General features: G+C 45.3%; 1 protein-coding gene and 1 pseudogene across 1 annotated transcript in view; both read left to right on the top strand.

The window, feature by feature from the left end:
* The window catches only part of LOC118618526, a 37,518-nt pseudogene extending 23,225 nt beyond the window's left edge, over positions 1-14,293 (top strand).
* A 69-nt stretch (positions 14,294-14,362) lies between these two features.
* JAG1 (jagged canonical Notch ligand 1) overlaps positions 14,363-20,350 on the top strand; it is a 35,353-nt gene continuing 29,365 nt past the window's right edge. Inside the window, exons 1-2 of the mRNA XM_036245018.1 lie at positions 14,363-14,934; positions 15,373-15,678. Of these exons, the coding sequence (XP_036100911.1) occupies positions 14,854-14,934; positions 15,373-15,678 (387 nt within the window). The 5' untranslated portion in view covers positions 14,363-14,853. The remainder of the gene's footprint in view (positions 14,935-15,372; positions 15,679-20,350) is intronic.

Raw genomic sequence — 20,350 nt, 5'->3', positions numbered from 1 at the left:
AAAAACGCTCAGCAAGATGGGAATAGAGGGATCATATCTCAACATAATAAAGGCCATATATGAAAAAACCTACAGCCAACATCATACTCAATGAGCAAAAACTAAAAGCATTCCCTTTAAGAACAGGAACAAGGCAGGGATGCCACTTTCGCCACTCTTATTTAACATAGTACTGGAAGTCTTAGCCACAGCAATCAGACAGGAAGAAAAGATAAGAGGGATCCAAATTGAAAAGGAGGAAGTGAAACTGTCATTATTTGCAGATGACATGATATTGTACATAGAAAACCCTAAAGACTCCATCAGAAACCTACTAAACTTAATAAATAAATTTGTCAAAGTAGCAGTATACAAAATTAACATCAAGAAATCAACAGCAGTTTTGACTTCCGGTCAAGATGGCGGCATAGGTAAACGCAGTATCATGTCCTCCCACAACCACATCAAAGTTACAACTAAACTACAAAACAACCATCATTCAAAACTGCCTGACATAAAGCTGAATGGAAGTCGTACAACTACGGAATTAAAGAAGCAGCCACATCGAGACTGGTAGGAGGGGCAGAGGCAGAGGGGCTGGTCCCACACCCACATGTGGCGGTTAAAAATCAGGGGGATACCTCGGCTGGGAAGGTCCTCCCTGAGGACTGAGTGGTCCCCGTCCCGCACCAGGTGCCCCTCTAGGGGTTTCAGTGCCAGGAAGAGAAGTCCCTATAATTTCTGGCTGGAAAAAACAGCAGGAACTGATGCTCAGGGAAGCCGAAGTGGCTGGAGCCCCAGGCAGCTCCTCTTAAAGGGCCCGCACATGGACTTATCAGACTCATTCCCTCTAAGCTTGGAGGGGAGGCAGCTCCAGGGTTGCCAGAGACATAAAGGGAAGAACTGAACTGTTTGGAATTGGAGCGAGGGCTAGAGACGGGGCTTTCTCCGGGGAAGACTTGCTGTCAGAAGCCTTTGTTCCTTTGGTGAGCCATTTCTTGGGCAGCAGACAGTGCCATTATCTGGGATTCCAGCAACCTGGCTCACACTGGTTGCCCTGCCCTGGTGATTCCCTGAGGCCCCATCCCACCCAACTTTCAGGCCTACCCAAGCTGTTGCCAGTTTTGTTTTGTTTTTTATCCTCACCCGAGGACATTTTCCCATTTTTTTTGTTCAGGTAGAGTGGGACTGAGAGAGAGGAACAGAGAGAGAGAGAGAAACATCGATGTGAAAGAAACACATCGAGTGGCTGCCACCCGCACGACCAACCAGGGCCGGGGACAAACTGCAACCGAGGTACGTGCCCTTAGCGGGAACCGAACCCGGGTCTCTCAGGACTGCAGGCCGACGCTCTAACTGCTGAGCCAAACCGGCCAGGGCCAAGCTGTTGCCAGTTTTTTAACCATAGGATTGGCCTGTCTTGGATCCTACTTCAGGCTTTTCTAAATTCTTACAAACAAGTAGCATCTGGTCTCAGCTGGCCCCATAACTGTCATTCAGTAATACACAGAAACAAACACAGGGAGGCAACCAAAATGAGTAGATGAAGAAACAGGTCCCAAATAAAAGAACAGAACAAAACCCCAGGAAAAGAACTAAGTGAAATGGAGATAAGCAACCTAACAGATACTGAGTTCAAAATACTGCTTATAAGTATGCTCAATGAACTTAGTGAGAACCTCTGTGAACTTAGTGAGGGCCTCAAGAGCATAAAAAAGGACCAGTCAGAAATGATGGATACACAGTCAGAAATGAAGGAGGCACTAACTGAAATAAAGAATAATTTACACAGATTCAATAGTAGAGTAGGTAAGCCAAGAAGCAAACCATCAATTTGGAATATAAGGAAGCAAAAAAACGCCCAATCAGAACAGCAAAAAGAAAAAAGAATCCAAAAAAATGAGAATAGTGTAAGGAGCTTCTAGGACAACTTCAAGCATGCCAACATTCGCATCTTGGGGGTGCCAGAAGGAGAAGAGCGAGAATAAGAAACCGAAAACCTGTTTGAAACAATAATGGCAGAAAACTTTCCTAACTTGGTGAAGGAAACAGACATACACTCCAGGAAGCACAGAGAGTTTCAAACAAGATGAACTGCAAGAGGCCCACACCAAGACATAAGATTATCAAAATGCAAAAGGTTCAAGACAAAGAGAGAATCTTAAAAACAGCAAGAGAAAAGCAGTTAGTTGCCTACAAGGGAGTTCCCATAAGACTGTCAGCTGATTTCTCAAAAGAAACTTTGCAGGTCAGAAGGGAGTGACAAGAAATATCAGAGTGATGAGAAGCAAGAACCTACAACCAAGATTACTCTATCCTGCAAAGCTGGCATTTAGAATCAATGGCCATATAAAGAATTTCCCAGACAAGAAAAAGCTAAAGAAGTTCATCACCACCAAACCATTATTATATGAAATATTGAAGGGTCTTCTTGAAGAAAAAGATAAAAAATGAGAACAAACAAAATGGCAATGAATACATAGCTATCAACAATTGAATTTACAAACAATATGAACAAGCAGAACAGAAACATTCTCATAGATATAGAGAACATTTTGTTGGTTGCCAGTTGGGAGGTGGGATGGGGGAATAGGTGAAAAAGGTGAAGGTTTTAAGAAGTACAAATTTGTTGCTAGACTGACAAACCTCAAAAGGAAGGGGGAGTTGGGGGTGGGTGGGAAGAAATAAACCAAAGAACATATATGCATATATGCATAACCAATGGACAGAAACAGTGTGGGAAAAAGAGGGAGGGGGGTGGGAGTGAGAAGGAGGGGGTCAATGGGAGAAAAATGAGGAACATCTATAGTACATCCAACAGTAAAGATTTTAAAAAAAGAAAGAAAGAAAAGAAATCAACAGCATTCTTATACACCAATGATGAAATCATAGAAAGATAAATTTTTAAAAAATCCCATTTACCATCGTGGCAAAAAAATTAAGATACCTAGGAATAAACTTAAACAAAGAAATAAAGGACCTATTTGCAGAAAACTACAGGTTATTAAAAAAAGAAATAGAGGAAGATATAAAAAAGTGAAAGCATATACCTTGTTCATGGATTGGAAGAACTAACATCATTAAAATGCTCATACTGCCCTAGCCAGTTTGGCTCAGCGGTTGGAGCATCGGCCTGTGGACCAGAGAGTCCTGGGTTCAATTCCTGCTAGGGGCATGTATCAAACAAACAAAAAGTCCATACTACCCAAAACAATCTACAGATTTAATGCAATCCCCATCAAAATACCAATGACATATTTCACAGAACTAGAAAAAACACTCCAAAACTTTATATGGAACCAAAGAATAGCCACAGCAATCTTGAAAAAGAAGAACAAAGTAGGAGGGATCACATGACCAGATTTCAGGTTATACTACAAAGCCACTGCATTCAAAACAGCCTGGTATTGGCACAAGAACGGGCAGATAGATCAACAAAACAGTATAGAGAACCCAGAACTTGACCCAAGACAATATGCTCAATTAATATTTGTCAAGATGTCAAGATGTTAATAAGATGTCAAGAGAATAGAGTGAAGTCAAGACAGTCTCTTCAATAAATGGCACTAGAAAAATTGGACAGCTACTTGCAAAAAAATGAAGCTAGACCACCAACTTACACCATATATAAGAATAAACTCAAAATGGATAAAAGACTTAAATGTAACTCGCAAATCCATATAAATTCTAGAAGAAAACGTAGGCAACAAAATTTCAGACATCATACACACAGGGTTAGGGGATGGGAAGATACAACACCTAAGGCAACAGAAACAAAGGAAAAAATGAACACATGGGACTACATCAAACTCAAAAGCTTCTGCACAGCAAAAAAAAAACAACCATCAGAACGGAAAGGGATCCCACTATATAGAAGACCATAATTCCCAATGATGCATCAGATAAGGGGTTAATTTCCAAAATATATAGAGTACTCATACAACTCAACTAAAGGAAGACAAAGAACTCAATTTAAAAATGGGCAGAGGACCTAAATAAACACCTCTCCAAACAGGACATACAAATGACCAAGAGACATATGAAGAAATGCTCAACATCACTAATCATCAGAGAGATTAAAACAACAATGAGGTATCACCTCACACCTGTCAGAATAGCTGCCATCAACAAATCATCAAACAACAAGTGTTGGCGAGGGTGTGGAGAAAAGGGGACTCTAGTGTACTGCTGGTGGGAATGCAGACTGGTGCAGCCATTGTGGAAAACACTATGGTGTTACCTCAAAAAGTTAAAAATTGAACTGCCATTTGACCCAGTAATCCCACTTCTAGGAATATACCCTAAGAAACCTGAAACACCAATCAGAAAGAATATATGTATCCCCCTGTTCATAGCAGCACTATTTACAATAGCTAAGATCTGTAAACAACTCAAGTGTCCATCAGTAGATGAGTGGATTAAAAAGCTGTGGTACATGTATACAATGGAATACCATGCAGCTGTAAGAAAGAAAGATCTCCTATCCTTTGAGATGGCATGGAAAGTCCTGGAGAGTATTATGCTAAGCAAAACAAGCCAAGCAGAGAAAGACAAATATCACATGATCTCACTTATTTGTGGAATATAATGAACTAAACAAACTGATGAACAAAATTGATCCAGAAACATAGAGGTGGGGTACAGACTCACAAGCCTCAGAGTAGCAGGGGTTGGGGGTGGGAGAGATAGACCACAGAACTTATATGCATGTATGCAGGACCAATGAACATAGACAACATAGGCAACAAAGCTGGGGATGGGGCAGAGGGGGATGGGGAGGATGGTGTCAATGAGGGAAAAAGGAGAAACTTCAGTAACAAAAACAAATTTAAAGAAACAAAAAAAAGCGGGGGGGAATGGCGGACCTAGGTCAATCCAATGATTAGATTAAGGAAAAATGGTTACAAGCGTCTGGTCTGTCGTGATTGTTTTAGGGGATCCTACAAATAACTTATCTTTAAAGATAATTCTAGCAGACTCAAGATTATTTCTATAATTACACCACCTTAACTCACATTTCAACTTGCTTTCTCAAGTGGAGGCTATTTAAGATGGTCACCTTAGGCCATGCTTAGCTCACAGAAGTTCACTAATGGGAATCATTACTCATTGTATGCTTGCAAGCAATTTTTGTGGTTCTGTTTTCTTTAAAGCTTCATCCGTGGAGGCTGTACTGGCTATCTATTGCTGTGACAGTGCTGCATATCAAAGCAGGTTCAAACTTATTGACTTAAAAGATCCAGTTGTTATTTCTCACAAGTCTATGAGTTGGCTGGGCCAATTTGGCAGGTCTCAGTTGGGCTTCAGGTGTGTCTGCAGTCAACCAGTGGGTCAGATGGAGGCTGACTGATAAGGGAAGATCTTTGCTGTGACCATCAGTTCTCTATGTCATGTCTTATCCTCCAGTTCGTCCCATGGCAATGGCAGAATCTTGACGCAAGAGGGAGAGCAAAAGTGTGCAAGAACGCTGGAGGCCTAGGCTTAGAGTTGGCACTGTCGCTTCTGCTTCATTCTGTTAGCCAAAGCAAGCGATGAGGCCAGCACAGAGTCGAGGAGTGGAGAGAGAGGCTGCACCTCTTGGTGGGAGGAAGTGTAAAATCATGTCCCAAAGGGGTGTGCATATGGGGTTGGAAGTAAAGAGTTGGGGCAATTTTTGCAATTAATCAATCATAGATGCATTTGTAATTATGACACCAGGAAAGGATATATGAAGAAGGCTTAGGAAGTAAATTTAAAGTCTCTGAATCTAAGTTTATAACATTATTATCTGTGGAGTGGAGGTCTGGAAGAAATCAAGGCATTTAAGGGAACACGAAGTCTAGGATCATTTGATATCAGATATCCATATTATCACTTCTTCCGGTATAATTTACGTTTTTGAGAAAGTTAAATGACTTATTTTACTAATTATGTGGTTATAAAAGGCTTTTTAAAATAAGTTCCTTACCCCACAAAAAGAAGGTACTTATATCCCACTAGTTTTACTCCCCAGAAAAAGTTTACTGAATTTCACCAAAATCTACACATTTACATGAGAGGAGATCTCAACTGAAAAGAAATAAAGAAAGGGAGGCAGGGTGGAAGGAGAAATCCAGTTACTGACCTGGGAAATTACAAACATGTAAACTGGAAGACTAGTGAACTTAGAAAAGCTGTACCAATCTTTGCACAGGTTGATTTTTCAATGCCTTTTGAACAAGAACAATTAAATGGTTAGGAATTTAATCTATAATCATTTCCTACACATGAGAATTTATTCAGTGATTCAATAAATAGTTGCCAAGCAACTATTCAAAACAAACAAAAAAGCCACTGCACTAGGTATTTAGGGATCATCTTTGGATTAAGCAAAACTATTAGAAAGATGTATTCTTGGGACCATATTATCTTTCCTTCCTTACCTCTGTCACCACCCTTGTCCCCACCCCCACCCAGCTTTCCTTGAGCGGTGCTTTGGTGTCCAGCCCTCAGTTTTAAGTGCATGTCATTCTAAGAAACAGTTGCATTTCTCAGCATTCCATAATGTGAGACCTACATCCCCCATGTTTATAATTATATACCCACACATATGTGGATATCTTTCATAGCAAAATGCCAAGAAAAGCTTTGCTTCATCTGAGAGACTAGCTTGTTGGTCCTGCATGGGTTAAATTAATGCTGAGGCTGTGTTTTCTTGGTCACTCTGGCTGTCTATGAGCTTAGCGTTCAATTTTCAATGCATATAATTATGCTTGACCTGCCTGCCTCCATTTATTATTGTCCCTCCAGATCTTGGTCTTCTACCTTTACCTCTATTTTCCTTGATCCTGATATTTATTTACTTACATACTTCACCTGGAAGTTGACTGAATTTTTTTTCTTTAATCCTCACCCAAGGACACTTTTCTGTTTATCTTCAGATAGAACAGGACAAGAAAGGAGAGAGATAAAGAGAGAGAGAGAGACATTGAGAGAGGCACGTTGACTGGTTGCCTCCCACACAACCCCAACCAGGGCCAGGGACTGAACTGCAACTGAGGTACGTGCCCTTGACCGGAATTGATCTCGCGACTCTTTGGTCTGAGGTTCGATGCTCCAACCGCTGAGCCAAACTGGCCAGGGCTGACTGAATATTTTTAAAGAATATGCTGGTATATAAATATATACTTGGATAAGTAACTGTGAAAAATTCCAGTTATGACATTGGGCTAGTGATGGGATGACCAAAATGTAGATTTGACTAATATTTATTACCCAATGATACAGCATGACACCATTCAGTGAAAAGCACATTTAGTAACATCTGCCTAACTGTAGACTCTCTGTATTTAACGTGGGTTAGACCTTTGTGTGCATGCAACTCACTTGGGGATCTTGTGAAATTACAGACTCTGATTTAAACGGTGGGAGGGGGAGATGAGCGTTTGAAGTTCTGCAAGCTCCCAGGTGATGCCAATGCTGCTGGTCTTCAGACTGCATTCAGAATAGCAGGGGCTAGAGTGTATAAGAACAAGCCAAGCTGTGATGCTCAACTCTGCAGCATTTAGAGTTGACTTGTTTGCTGCAGCCATTCGGTAAATATGTGAGCAACTGATCCTGGAAAAATCGGTTCAGAAAGCAGTTGCCATTCTTGCCCCGGCATGCCAGGCTCTGCGAATCCTCCATCAGTGGCACCAACATCACACTTGTCTAAAACTGGGGGAGGCGAGGAACAGGGAGTTATTTAATGGGCAGAGTCTCCATTTAGAAAGAGGAAACACTTCTGGAGAGTGGTTTCACTACAACATAAATGCACTTAACCCTATTGAATTGTACACTATAAAATGGTTGGTGGCAAATTTTATGTTATGTGTATTTTACCACACTTTTTAAAAAAGTCATGCCCAGACCTGGTCAAATCCTTCAGTCCTGTGAAGGCCAGTGCAGAATATGCTGGGGCTATATTTTTCCTTAATTGCTAAACCCCTACAATTCTAGTAATGCGGCCTCAGACTATGGTCCCGCAGTGTCAGACTGTGGCGTTACTCTTCTTGGTAGTTGCATTGCACTATTAAGGCATATTACACGTGTTGTCTATTATTAAAAGCCCCACCTCTTCATTGCATGAACTAGTGCCAAACTCTTCTAAAATAACTGACTTCTGTAGTTTTTACCTGCCTTTGAAAAAGTATTATCACTTCCACGGATGCAATAGCAACTTTTAGAAATTAAACTGTCTCCTTAATAGTCATTCTAAGTTTTCTATGCCTTAGTTTTATAGCCAAAAGAAAAAAAAAGAAACTTTGGAAATCACTTCTGAATAGTGCTTATGAAAATCTGTGTATCAGTAAACCTATGTTATGACTAATATCTAAGGATCTCGAAATTTATAGATAGCACTTGTGCCAATATGTCTGTGCTCCAGCTAGTCTTTAGCCATTCTTGAGTGCTCTTGGCATAAAAACAATAATAAAAACAACTATTTACCTTCCAAATGAAAACTTAAGCATTGCAATCATCCACTTTTTATGTTCTTAATAACTTCTAATTTAGAGAAAGCCATCAGTAAAGAAACCTTTGGCTTGAGAACAAAAGTGTCAAACACAGACACAGTCTTGTAATTTATGGAGAACCATTAACCCAAACATGAAATCCTGGGATGTGAAGCCTGTGGCTGTTGTGCCCTTGGCAGGTTTTGACTCTCAAAACCTTTTGACTCTCACATTTACCTATACTTTGAAATTTTCTCAGATAACTGAATATATATAGCTCTCTCTTCCACAAGCTCCAACAACTACTTTGATTTTTTTTTTTTTTAAGATCTTGAGGCAGATTTGGGTTTGCAGATGTTTAGAAAGCCGAATGCAAATGAGAAGAAAAGGTGCTCACGGAGTAAACTGCATTACGATAGTTTCTGTGGGGAATAAAAAATTAATACTTTTACTTCCACCTTCAAAGTTCTTCTAGCTGGGCTAATCAAATGAACAGAGACAGATGAACAGGACAAAGTCAAATTTTTAATACATGCCCATGGGGAACTCACATAGCGTGAAAATTCCAAAGACAGTGAGACAACATGGGGAATATATAACATTTTGGACAAAGAAAAGAAGGAGGGTGGGGTGGGGTGGGGTAGGGTGGGGTGGGGGGCAGGGTCTTAGATTTCAGACGTGGGAATAAGCAATTTACAGGTAGTTGAAGAAAAGCAGAAGGACAGGTACATTTTTGCAAGGCAACTCAGAAACAATGAAACACGGGGTGACCTAGTAAACATGCTCAGAGTTGTCCTAATTCTAGGGTGAAAATGCTTAAGGTGATTATGCCAAGGTTTTAAAAAATGTGAATCTCTTTAAGGAAGGGGGCAAGTAAAAATATTCTTCCTGAGTTTCTTGAGCTTTAATTGATTTCAGTTTGAAATAATCTGCATACCAGGGTAGCACATTCCAGGACACTGGTTCCCAGTGCTACGTGCTACCGGAAGAGTAATTTCCAGAGACTTTTAAGGGATGGAAAGGTTTGTGAGACCTCAGTTGCACTTCACATGTACAGAAAATTGTTAGCTGTATTTAGATCAACCAGCTACACAGATGGGCCAATTTGGTTTAAAAAATGCTACCCTGGAATATCTTGAGTCAAATCATTTAGGATCATTCACAGAACAGACAACTCTCACCAAGAGGAGGCTGAGTGAACAATTTACAGTTGTGTTGATAATGCCAATTAATAGCAATTTACACCCAGGGTTTTTTAATTTCAAAGAAAATGCTCAACTATAAGAAAATTATATATTTTACAAGTGGAACTTTTTCTTCCTAGCTCCAATAAAACTATAAATATAAAATATAAGAATTTTAGGTTTTAATTCAAGGAGTGAAATCAGGAAATTAATCACATGGTTCCTGGATTTTTTGTGACTTCCTGTGATTGGCTTGCTAAATGCAATGTGGACACATAACTCTACTTGTCCTGATAGGCTTCTACGTAATCATTGTGAGACAGGGTTGGGGCAGGACAGGCAAAATTATAAATGCCTGAGCTTAAAGCAAAACCAAAACAATGTTTAAAACAAAGCTTGTACAAAATTACTGTTGATAATGCAAGAAATTCATAGTTCTGGTTTCCAAAGAAGGTTAATTCAAATCTCTTGTGTATGTAAAATGAAGCTTTGGGGTGGGGTGGGGATGGCTGTATCTACTCAATTTATGCTTGAACGTATAAACTTGTGGCCTGGTATGGATGCTATGGGAACTATAACTTAATCCCGATTTTTTTTCATGTCTCGTTTTGTCTCTGTTGCCCATAGGATGGTTTTGTTTTGTTTTTCCTTCTTTTTCCTGAGAACTCCTTTTGATGTGGAGGAAGAATAATCCACAGAGGCGGGTGTGCTTCTTGGGGAGCCGGCTGGGAGTTACCGGGGCTGGCACTGCCTGCCACCATAACATGGTGGAACAAGAGAAGAGCTTGTAAGGCACGTCAGCATCATTTGGTTCTGCTGGAAAGGAACAGAAAGATATCACATCTGCTTTTCTGTGGAATAAGGCTCATGAACTTGCCTTAGCTTCTCTGCAATATTCAAACAAAGAATATTTACATGTCCCTTAATATTTGGACCTTCCTCTCTTATACATTGGAAAGATAGGAATTAAGAAGAAAGAAATGAGGGAAAGGAGCCGCATTCCGTCTGTTCATTACTACAATCTGTACTGTCCTCACCCAGACAAGCATGCTCTCCTCTGTGGTGCTGACGTCCAGTATTTCGTGTTGTCCACCACATCCTTTGCATCCCACACAATACCTGGTGCATCAATAACTATTTTTCTTCAGCATTTATAGTGAACATTTTCAAACACAGGAAAATTTGAAAGCATTTTCTATGAACACCAGCATGCCCACCACCTAGGTCCAATCATTAGCACTTATTTTGCTTTAGCATTTATCTATCCATCCATCCACCCATTCATCCATCCCTCTAATTCTTATATATTTCCAAGTTGCAAATATCTTTTCATTTCCCTCTAAATACTTCAGCATTCACAAAATTAACTCAAATGGAATGTTATAATTATTTTTCCTCTTTTGAACATATATTAAATACACCAATCTTAAAAGTACTCTTTAATGGCCCTGGCCGATTTGGCTCAGCGGTTAGAGCATCAGCCCGTGGACCAGAGAGACAAGGTTCCCGCTAAGGGCATGTACCTCAGTTGCAGTTTGTCCCTGGGCCCTTGTTGGGGTCGTGTGGGTGGCGACCAGTCGATGTGTCTCTCACATCGATGTTTCTCTCTCTCCCCATCTTTCTCTCCCTCTTTATCTGAAGATAAATGCAAAAAGAAAATATCCTCGGGTGAGGATTAAAAAAAAGAGAGAGTACTCTAATGAATTTTGACAAGTGCGTGCATACACCTGTGTAACCCGAACCCTTATCAAGATACAGAACATTACCCCTCCCCCAGAAAAGGTCTCAAGCCCATCCCAGCTGTCTCCACCCTCCTATCTCCCCAAGCAATCAGTTTCCATTTTTATTTACTGTGGATTAGTTTTGCCTGTTCTAGAACTCCAACTACATGGATTTACACAGCATGTAGTCATTTGTGTTTAGCGTCTGTCACTAGCATATTTCTGAGTTCATCCATGTTGCTTAATGTAACTTAGTTCTTAATAAATATTGATTTGCTGATTTTTATCAGTGTTGATTAACCCAGGTTTTAAGTGAACTGAATGTATTAAAATACAATTATAATAGTTTGACCATGTTTAGGGGGTTCCGCACTGCTGTTTTTGATGACTCAATAAAGGGCAAGTTTTGTGGAAAAAGAAATGAGGCGTCACTCTTTAAAATTAAAGCAAATACCCAGGGATGATTATGGTTGGAGCACACGAGCCAGAGCAGACAGTAACTGGCTGCAGCCTCTCCTCTTCTCACAGGTGTGGCTGTGATGGTTCAATGCGGCATTTTTCACAGGAACACTTTTCTGGAATGCTCACTTACTATAGGCTATGTCCAAAAGCAAGATGTGACCTGGTCAAATCTGCATATTTGAGTTCTTTCCACAGTAGTTCCCCGTTCACCAGGGAGGGAGGCTGGGAACTGGCTGTGGGGAAGCAGAGGGTAAGCTTCCACGATGTCTGTTGCAGTAAACGTGACTGGCTTTTTGGGGGAGTACCAATTAGTTGGAAGAGTCCCAACTGAAAATTTTCAAAAGAATCCCCTCCAGCCCACAACTATCTTCTCTAAAAATGGGTTCCCAATCTCAGGGAGGGTGAGGGACACTCTACTGTTTGGCATGGGAATTGTGTTTATTAGTGTGATTTATTTCTGTTAAGGTTAATCAAGTAGTTTCAACCCCTGGAAAATCTATGTTCTCTCTCCTATTACTCAAGGGGGCTAAACTCAGTGTGGCTTGGAGTTGACCCTCCCCTCCCCCCAATTTACATAGAGCCCAGATTACTACCAGAGGGCACCTGCCTGGGTTAAGCCAAGCGGCTGGATCTAAACTCTTCAATGAAAAGCCTGGCTCCATAGCCTCTTTGGGGTAGGGAGACAAGCCACAGGGTAGGGAATTACAACAGGTTCAGGTAATGGGAACTTCAAGAGATGTGCATTTTAAGACCTTATCAACCTTCATAAATTGTGCTTTTTCCAGCACCAGCATCTTGCCTTTAAACCATCTTAGCAACCCACTTGGGAAACTAGGGAAAAGGTAGCAGATAGGAGGAGGGGGAGGATAGTTTATGGTAATAGGTAAGAATAGTCTATACAGGAATACAATTGACAACTGGATGCCTTGCATTTAGGATAACTGGGGAAAGTGAAGACTGACGCACCTTAAGACAAAGTGCTCAGGTTGCTACTGCCTATGCTGGCCGCAAACTTGTTTTGCCCTTAGATATACCCCTTTGAAAATATGGATTAATTGTCTCACCAGTGAGCATTAGGTGGGACACATTACCATTAAGAAGGTGCCGTTCTTAGGTGTTCTTGGGCTGTTGAAATGGCCAATATTCCTAAACCATCCTTGCTGGCTTTGAATTAATGTAAAGAGGTCCGTTAGCTGCCTTATTTTATTCCCCTGCGTAAGTATATTGTCATATTGAGCCACCCATCAAATGTAGTAAGTAAATTACCCACCCTTTTATGCTCTCATAACTCAGCATGTTGAAAACGATTTTCCCTTTACCCACTGCAGCCCATCATGCCCTAGAGCTCCAGAGTGCTCCAGCCAGGATCCGGTCCCTAGTCACGCTTTTTCTGTAGCCAAGGACACAAGGGCCAAAACTTTGTCCATTCTTCAATGGAAATCATTCTTTTCCTTAAAGAGGTCCCCTCAAGAAGAGGGGTTAAGAAAAGTTTCGGCCATCCCGCAGGTTTCCCTTGACTTTGGTTATGATCGGACGCTCGCCTCATGGGGGAAAATAGCGTTTAGTTTCCACTGCCACCCCAGAGAAGCCAAGTTCTGCCAGGCGATGGTCCTTTCCAGGCTCATCACTTGCCACCCAGAAAGCTGCTCGGAGGCCGCCTACAGGTGCAATCCTGGCACTGCGGCCTGGGCAGAGAGGCTGGGAGAGTGTGAGCCCAAGCCCACCAGCATCTCTGCCGGCGCTTCCCAAAGCCCGAGCCGGGCCCCCACGTGCTCGCCGCCCTCTTTCCCGGTTTCCCCTCGCCTCTACCCTGGCGCGGTTTGGGAAGGAAGCTGTGAGCCCTCCGAGGCTCCGCAGACTCGGATTTGAGAGGGGGTGGGGCGCGGCCGAGGCTTTCCCTCGAATCTGCGGCAAGCCTGGCTCCGGGAAAGTTTTTCAAAGTTCCCAGCAGCGCCTGCCCAGGTCGCCTCCGCTGGGCGAGCAGACAGCGGCAAGCGCGCCAGCCTCGCCGCCGCCTCTGCCGCTACTGTCGCCAGCAGCGCGCTCTGGGCGTTTTGCTTGCTCGCGGGAAGCCGGCCGGGCTCCCGGCGGGCAGGCCCTCCTCCTGGGGCGAAAGCCGCAGCTGACGCAGGCGACTTGGAAGGCGGAAGCTGCCCCGCTACGACCGCTTAGGCAGCGCCGCGGCGCCTACACCTGGGGTCCCGACTAGCGGGCAGAGGCGCCCGGCCCCAGGCGCCCGAGGGGGCGGTCTTCGTGGAGGGCCCCGAGGCGCCCCTGTGCAACTGACACTTCCAAGTTCTTTCCCGCGCCCTCCCCCCATGCCCGCCAGGCCCCAGGCTCCCGAGGGTGTGGGGGGGTCGGCGCTGGGTCCCCAGTAGTCGCCGCCGTCCAGCGGATCCCCCGATCCCTCATCCCCTTCCAAGTTCCTCCCAGTACTCCCCCTACCCATAAACCCGAAGGGGAAGAGGCGTGTCTCTGGTGGACACGCCCCTCATGAATATTAATAGGCGCGCATGCGCTTGTTCGGCGCGCTGGGTAAAGGTGGCCAGCCGAGGCTGCGGCTCCCAGACGGGCTCTCCGAGTCCCTCTCCGAGAGCTGAGTGGGCACGCGTCATTGTGTTACCTGCGGCCGGCCCGCGAGCTGGGTTTGGTTTTTTTTTTTTTTTTCTCCCCTCCCTCCCTCCTTTCTGTGCAGCTGATCTGAAAGGGAATAAAAGGCTGCGCATAATCATAATAATAAAAGAAGGGGAGCGCGAGAGAAGGAAAGAAAGCCGGGAGGTGGAAGAGGAGGGGGAGCGCCTCAAAGAAGCGATCAGAATAATAAAAGGAGGCCGGGCTCTTTGCCTTCTGGAGCGGGCCGCTCTTGAAAGGGCTTTTGAAAAGTGGTGTTGTTTTCCAGTCGTGCATGCTCCAATCGGCGGAGTATATTAGAGCCGGGACGCGGCGGCCGCAGGGGCAGCGGCGACGGCAGCACCGGCGACAGCACCGGCGGGAACACCAGCGCGAACAGCGGCGGCGGCGGTGGAGTCCCGAGTGCCCGCGGCGCGCGGCGCAGCGATGCGGTCCCCACGGACGCGCGGCCGGCCCGTGCGCCCCCTGAGCCTCCTGCTCGCCCTGCTCTGCGCCCTGCGAGCCAAGGTAGGAGCCCGCCTGGCCTCGCCAGTACGGCCCGCCCTCTCCTTTCCCTCGCGACGCCCAGGACGCCTGCGGTTGAGCGCCGCGACCGGGGTCAGGAGTCCTCGGTCGCCCAGCTCCCCGGCCGGGCCCCTGCGCCGGAGAGGCTGCAGCACCTCGGCTGGGGCAGCCTCGTCCTCCTAATTAGATTCTCCAGGCTGGGCAAGGGGCACATTCGCTCGGCTTTTGGTACGCCGGGGCAGTCGTCGGATTTCTCCCGCACTTGTGCACTTTTTTTCTTTTTCTTTTGCCCGGGAATCACGTTGAGCCTTTGCGCTCAATTTTGCAAAATTATTTTCACTTGGCGCTGAGGGCTCGTCGGGGCGGGAGGGAGGGAGTCGCCACTTCCACCCTCGAAGAAAACAACTTTTCCCCGTGCTGACCTCCCTTCCTCGCCGGCAGGTGTGCGGGGCCTCCGGCCAGTTCGAGTTGGAGATCCTGTCCATGCAGAATGTGAACGGGGAGCTGCAGAACGGGAACTGCTGTGGTGGCGCCCGCAACCCCGGGGACCGCAAGTGCGCCCGCGACGAGTGTGACACGTACTTCAAAGTGTGTCTCAAGGAGTACCAGTCCCGCGTCACGGCCGGGGGCCCCTGCAGCTTTGGCTCGGGGTCCACTCCTGTCATCGGGGGCAACACCTTTAACCTCAAGACGAGTCGCGGCAATGAACGCAACCGTATCGTTCTGCCTTTCAGTTTCGCCTGGCCGGTGAGTGACGGACGCGGGCAGGGAGGCCACGCGGAGGTTCGCACCCGCGGCTGCCGAGTCCTGCTTTCTCTTGCGAGAGGGATATAAGGGCTTTGGCTTAAAGCAGCACTCGATAATTGGGGAAGTTTTTGTTGTTGTTGTTGTTGTTGTTTTAAGGGTGGGGGGTTAGGGAACAAGACTCCGCAGCCCCATCCCCGCTGCTTTTCTGCTAAGAGCACAAAAAAGTGGAGTCCCAGAGATTTGGAGGCAAATCTCCCAGGAAAGCAGGTTTAACTTGCAACTTGAAGGCCCCAGAGTAACCCCCCTGAACCAGGAGGTCGTTACATGTGATCTTTGCTTAACCAGTTAAACGATGTGTAGGGCGACTCCGCTCAGTTTTGGCCTTCGAACGCCGTCCAAATTGGCACCCTCCCCTTTCCCGTGAACGGCCGGGAGAGCGGGTGTGTCCTTCCTGGAGGGTGTGGAGGGAACCCGTTTCCCGCTGCTCCCCAGGAGATTTTGGTGCGTGCGGGGGCGCGCTCCGGTCTCGGGGTAAGGGCCTGGGGGCAAGGGCCCAGGGGCGGCCGCCGGAGAGGGGTGGGTCTCCGGGCCTTTGCCCGAGCTGCCTCCGCCCCCTGCCGGCCCCTTCCTGCCCTCGCCCCCGCGCGGTGTAGCCTTGTGGCCTCGCTTCCAGTGGTTCCAGGGCTCTGGAACAGCTGTGTTTGCAAACTTCCCCGGGAAGGGCGGGGGTATGCCCTTGTCCCGGCGGGCTTTTGGTCCCTAAAAGCCTTCAAGGGTGTGCCAGGGCCTGGAAGGGGCATCCCGCTAGGGGCAGTTCCTGGGAGTGCAAGTACATGGATCCCTGTTCTAGAGCCGCTTGAGGCCTGGGTCCCCGAAGGCAGACCCCACAGCGAGGCCCTTGCAACATCCCGGAATTGGGTGGAAGGAAGATGCGTATGATTGCAGAAAGAGAGGAAAGGGGAAAATGTTGGTGCTCTTTGCCCCTTTCCTGCTGTCCAGGAGGCGTGACTCATTGCCAGGGCTGTGGCTTGGCCCAGCCTGTGCTGGGAGAGTGGGTGGTGAGAGGGGGAGCTCTGTGCCACAGGGAATACTCTCCACCACGTGCTGATGGGGTGCACTCTGCTGCCTCCTATCCGTGGGCTGCGGCTGGGGCTGTGATTCCCAACCCGGGGAGAGAAGAATGTCTGCTTCCCTGTGTGTAAAGCTTGGGGTGCCACTCACGTTTACAGGAGCTGGCTTTATAAAGTTCCCTCGGCCGTGGAGGAGATAAGACAGTCATCAGAAACATGCCATTAAAAGGGTTTTCTAAAAACCTGTGATGTGTGGAGGGCTGCTTCTGTTGTGGGATTTCATTTTTATAAAGCAAGTTTATCTCATTAATCCCCTATTAGGAAGAACTTTAAGCTAAAGAGGTTAGCTACATTTTTAATCTGGCTGGATCCAAGTTTACTGTGAATACTGACTGCCCTTCACTGTGTGATTGGAGTTTCAGGAAGGGGCCTGCAGGTGGTTCCACCCTCCCAGGATCAGTCCAGAGCCCCTCGCTTTTTACAAGACCATAAAAGGAATCTTATTAGTGATGTGGAAAAGCTGCAGGCCTGGCTGAGGTTCATTTTGGCGAATAGGGTCAGAGTATGGGTGGAAACAGGGAGCCTTGCCCCCAGGCTGGCTGGGGAAAGTGACCCAGAAGGTGTGTCTGTCCCCTTTTGACACTTGGCAGAGAGTCCTGGATGGGGAAGGAGCGGAAGTGGCATGTGAGGGCAGAGAGATGATTGATTTGCTGGTGCTCTTCTGTGGTTTCAGGCCCACGGGTCACCAACCATGAAATAGGCTTTCTAGAATGGGGGGACCGCTGGGGCTACACTTTGAGTGTGGTTCTTTTGAAGTTAGGCCAAATGCATGTATCACTCATAAACAAGTCTCTACCCTGCTGTCCCAAAAAGGCCTGCTGTGAAATATAAGCTTTACTTCCTAAGAGAAACCGGAGTTCAGGTGTATTGTTTTAGTTTATTTTTCTGAGTGCGGTTGGAAAAACACCACAGTCTGTAACTTTCAAGAAGGATTCCAGAGTGAGTGTTAACTGAAGTGAAAGTACTCAGGTAGCCGAATAAACATGGGAATAAATAAACACAGCTTCATTCAGTTTGGCAATTAAATGTTAATAAGCGTGTCTATTTAAAACTGATTTTCTTGAATAGCTAATGACTGAACTAGGTACAGAATTCAAGATTTACAGGATATACGGCTTAACAACAAATCAAACCTTCCAGCCACCTGAGTCCTCAACCCTCTAGGCAGCTATAATTTCTGTTTTCTGGGTCCTCCCAAATTTGCTGGTAGTGGAAGAGCTGTGATTCAGGGGGCACAGTCGAAGGTCATTATAGAAGGTCATGTAATTCATGTCTTTTGTTGGGAATTATGACCCTAATCAAACAACTGTTCATGTTCTGGAGAGGTAGAAGAGGAAGTGACTTGGTCAGATATGAAATATAATCCACATCCCAGTGTCCATGTGGGAAGCTCTGTAGAAGTGGGACTATCTTGCCTGATAGTTTCAGATTATGTCCCACTTGATGTCCGCTGCCCCAGCCCCTATTTTGTGGTTTGTAATTCCCATACCATTGGTGGCTTGTAATCCCCATACCAAAGCTGCTCCGAGGGGCTTGACTTGAAGCAACTAGCCTGATTTATTATCCTCCAATAGGGGTCTCAGTGATAACATACATAATGAGAGATAATTGGGCTTAATGAGAAATAATTTGGGAATAACCATTTATAAACCACCAAAACAGGTAAGTTGCTCCTCCCAAACTTAGTGCTAAATCTCAGTAGTGTCTGATTATTAAAAATACATTACCAGTGTAATTACTACTACCCAGCCTCAAAAGCTTTTTAGGAACTCAAAACCCCTGTTAGTTGTAGTGCTGCACTGCTGGCCCCAGGGTGAAATGAATCTAGAGGTACTTCGGGGGAAGCTGTTGAGGTGTGTGGTCTCTCAGCCTCATATTTAAATGCCATTGACACTGATATTGCTGAGATCAACTTAATTTTTTGAGAAAATCCAATGAAATGTGATTCTTGTATATCAGAGGGATGCCAGCTTTGGCCCCCTTCACTCTTAAGGCCTGAATGAGCAACTGCCAGGGTTTTGGGTAAATTGGGTGCCACCGGTCAATCAGAATATGATCGAAAGTATCGAAAGTCTTTGCTTTTATGCCTTCTGTGTTTCTGGTCTCTAAGCCTTCACAGATGTGGTATGGACATGTGGGGGGCAGAGGGAAGGGGTCCTCATTTGAGCCGGCTCATTTCTGCAGCCAGTATGTGCAATCCATGTGATCAGCATGCATACAAACAGTACACATGTGTGTACGTGCTCAGAGCAAGGGACTTTCTGAGCATGGAGAAAACATCCTTTGCCCTAAGATACCCACATCAGGACAGCGATGAAATAGCATGTCTGCATTGCAAAACTGGGCTTGGGAATATAGAGCTGTGCTCACTTTGTACCAAGCGTCTGCAGCATGGCTGTTCCCCAAATGGAATCCTTATATTCAAGGTACTTGGCTTCTAATATCTTTTCTCTTCCAGGTGTAACCTCTGTGTTTTCATCGTCCTTGTTGTCTTGTTTCTTAGCAACTTATTCAAACCTCCAGTACTTACATGAGTTTATAACCCACTAACTCCCCACCCATAATTCTACAGGGACTTCAAACATTTACTGAATACTGCCTAAAATCTTTGCCGCTAAGAGTGATAAGGGATTCTTTGGATAAAAGGCAAGTGGAAGGTATAACATAGAGGAAAGATGTTATGCACAAAAATATGAAGCCAAGGTCACAAGGGTCCTGATCTGAAAACGGGAATGCAAACAGAGGCCTTGCTTGGATTCAGAGCAGCCACAGGACCATTGTAGAAGGGCAGGAACTTAGTTCCAGTGTCAGGCTTTCAAAATTCGTTACAATGTAAGAATGCAGAATTTTTGGATGTTTATTCAATTAGCATGGTAATCCATAAAGGCAGATATTTCTGAGAATTCCCCCTTGGTGAACTTCAGAGGCATGTTCCAATCCTCTCCCCCCACACAAACATACACAGAGCAACCCCTAGGTCAGGTTCTAAGCTGCTGAGAAAAGTGACACTTGGCTTCAGCTTTTAACTACATTTAAAGAAAAAAATCTAAACTTACATTGTTTTTCAACTTTAGGAAGATGTATCAGGATGGATGGGAAGTGATGACTCCTGTGTTTTCTAGAATGGTAGTGGAAGTGGGGCAGGGTTCTGGGTTCAAATATGTACCTCCTTTATCTCGGCTCTTGGGCAGAGTGACCCTGTTGTGACTTCCTTGCTGGTTTCTGATCACTGTGTGGACTGCCCTGTGACCCTTGTTTTTATGGTGTCAGTGACATTTGTCACTGGTGCAGTGCATGTGCAGGGAAGAAATTCCGCAACATGGCTCCCAGTGGTTAAAAGTGATATGTAAATAGTCAAACATTCAGAGCCCTCTACCAGCTCAGCCCAGTTTTCATGCACTTTTGGTAAATAAGTAGAAAGGCTTCTTGTTCAGGCTTGCTCGGTGTGAACCAACCGTTGTGCTTGGCTGGCTTCTCGGTATTCTATCTATTAACCTCGCCACCCTTTTGTAACTGGCGCATTTAATTATCAGTGGGATGCT

This window comes from Molossus molossus, unplaced genomic scaffold (assembly GCF_014108415.1).
Source record: "Molossus molossus isolate mMolMol1 unplaced genomic scaffold, mMolMol1.p scaffold_m16_p_6, whole genome shotgun sequence".
NCBI classification, from domain to species: Eukaryota; Metazoa; Chordata; class Mammalia; order Chiroptera; family Molossidae; genus Molossus; species Molossus molossus.
Note: the sequence above shows the minus strand (reverse complement) of the source record. Positions and strands in the feature narration are given on the sequence as shown.